We start from the raw sequence: 1,542 nt of genomic DNA on the forward strand, positions 1-1,542 counted from the left end.
AGTTTGGGGGGGGGGATTCATTCGAGTTGTGTATTTTTCGACATCATAGGCCTAGGGTTTATTTAATAAAACAGGAACTTCCCAAAATAACTTATATGCACAATAAACAATTTCACTAGATTCTTAGATCTAATTAATTTGGTAAAGTTCACGAATTCTATTTGCTGTCGATGTGGGATTGCCAAGCCAAGGCACAGGCCTAGGGCCTACTTTTTTTTTACAGGCCAAAACAGGATCCGGGATCACGATAAATTTCGTTTTTCTAGTTTTCCCATTCCAAATTTTTAACACAAAAAAAAAGAGACGGCCGAGTGTGTTCACTCAGAATAAGTGCTCGAAACAAATGGTACCGCAAATCAGAGAATGTTCTATACATAGATTGTACAGTCCAATTTAATGCTTAGGCTTAATGTTTTTAGTCTATTCTCCTGCGGTAGCAACAGCATTTATTTACACTTTTCAGAATTTTAGCTCTTATTCGCACATTTTTCGGCGTACTTAGTGACCGGAAACACAAACATCGCGCGTGCGCATTAGGTAGTTCTTTTTTCCCCGCTTCACGTTGAAAATGGCGACCCCAGCCAAAGTCAGTAAACCCGACGGGAAAAATAATCATGACGCTGCAGATGAACAGGCCGGTAAGTCTTGAAGTTTATTTTCTTTAGCATCAACCTTCTAATGTATTTGTTTTTTGATGTAGTTTAATTTCAATGTTTCCTCGGGGTCTACGGTTGTTTGCTTGTATACTGCTCCCGACGCCGACTCGCACACATGATGATGATGGACCACGATGGGGAAGCGTGACACATAAAGAAGTCTTGGGTGTTGTCCTCTCAATTGTTAAACTATTGTGTAGTACGATGTCTTCATAATTTTATAATGTGTGTCTTCAAAATGCTTAACTCCTACTATTTCTACAGTTTGTTCAGTTTTTGGGGATAAACAAGTGGAACCGTACCGGGCGCCAATTTTCGATCATTTTTGACTCAAGAGTTAAGCCCCTTGGTGTTTTAGTTGTACAACACAGCTTTGTGTAGGTTTGCAGCGGTAGGCCTACCGTAGAGTTCTCTTTGGAAACTTCGTCTGGCCTAATCCACAATCTACTCTATAGATAAACTAGGTCTAGAATCTAGATTTAGTCATACTTAACAAATCTGGACTGTTATTTAATGAAGTTTATGTGGATTCTTCTCAGGAAGAAATTCAAAATGATCCACCATTTTCAGTAGGAGGCTCTATCACTATCATGTCTAGATCTATGCCAGACAGAAATTTTGTTTGCTGTTTTGGGCAAATGGAATTTTAAACTCAACCCCCCTTGTCCGAAAGAGCTATTTTAAAACCTGGTTGCATTTCATTTCATAGCATAAACATCAGCTTATGCCCTTCTAAGGCTTCTTATAAGGTCCTAAATTGGCCACCTCTATTTTCACCCTGGGCCCTGGGTGAGAATAGTGTAGCAATGCCAATCGGGCTTTCCCGCGAGGCGAAAATTTGGTCCCCGTTTACGGGCGATTTTGCGGACCCGGCCGAAGCGTAGGT

The 1,542-nt window shown here is 40.6% G+C and overlaps 1 protein-coding gene across 2 annotated transcripts in view; it reads left to right on the forward strand.

Annotated features, from left to right (window-relative positions):
• The first annotated feature begins 409 nt into the window (after positions 1 to 409).
• LOC101854304 (protein SET) overlaps positions 410 to 1,542 on the forward strand; it is a 17,689-nt gene continuing 16,556 nt past the window's right edge. The window contains exon 1 of one of the 2 annotated variants that reach the window (XM_005113039.3): positions 410 to 638. In XM_005113039.3, coding sequence (XP_005113096.1) covers positions 569 to 638 — 70 coding nt within the window. In that variant the 5' untranslated portion in view covers positions 410 to 568. The remainder of the gene's footprint in view (positions 639 to 1,542) is intronic. The other variant, XM_005113038.3, reaches the window with a different exon arrangement.

The sequence above is a fragment of the Aplysia californica genome, unplaced genomic scaffold (assembly GCF_000002075.1).
Source record: "Aplysia californica isolate F4 #8 unplaced genomic scaffold, AplCal3.0 scaffold01572, whole genome shotgun sequence".
Classification (NCBI taxonomy): Eukaryota; Metazoa; Mollusca; class Gastropoda; order Aplysiida; family Aplysiidae; genus Aplysia; species Aplysia californica.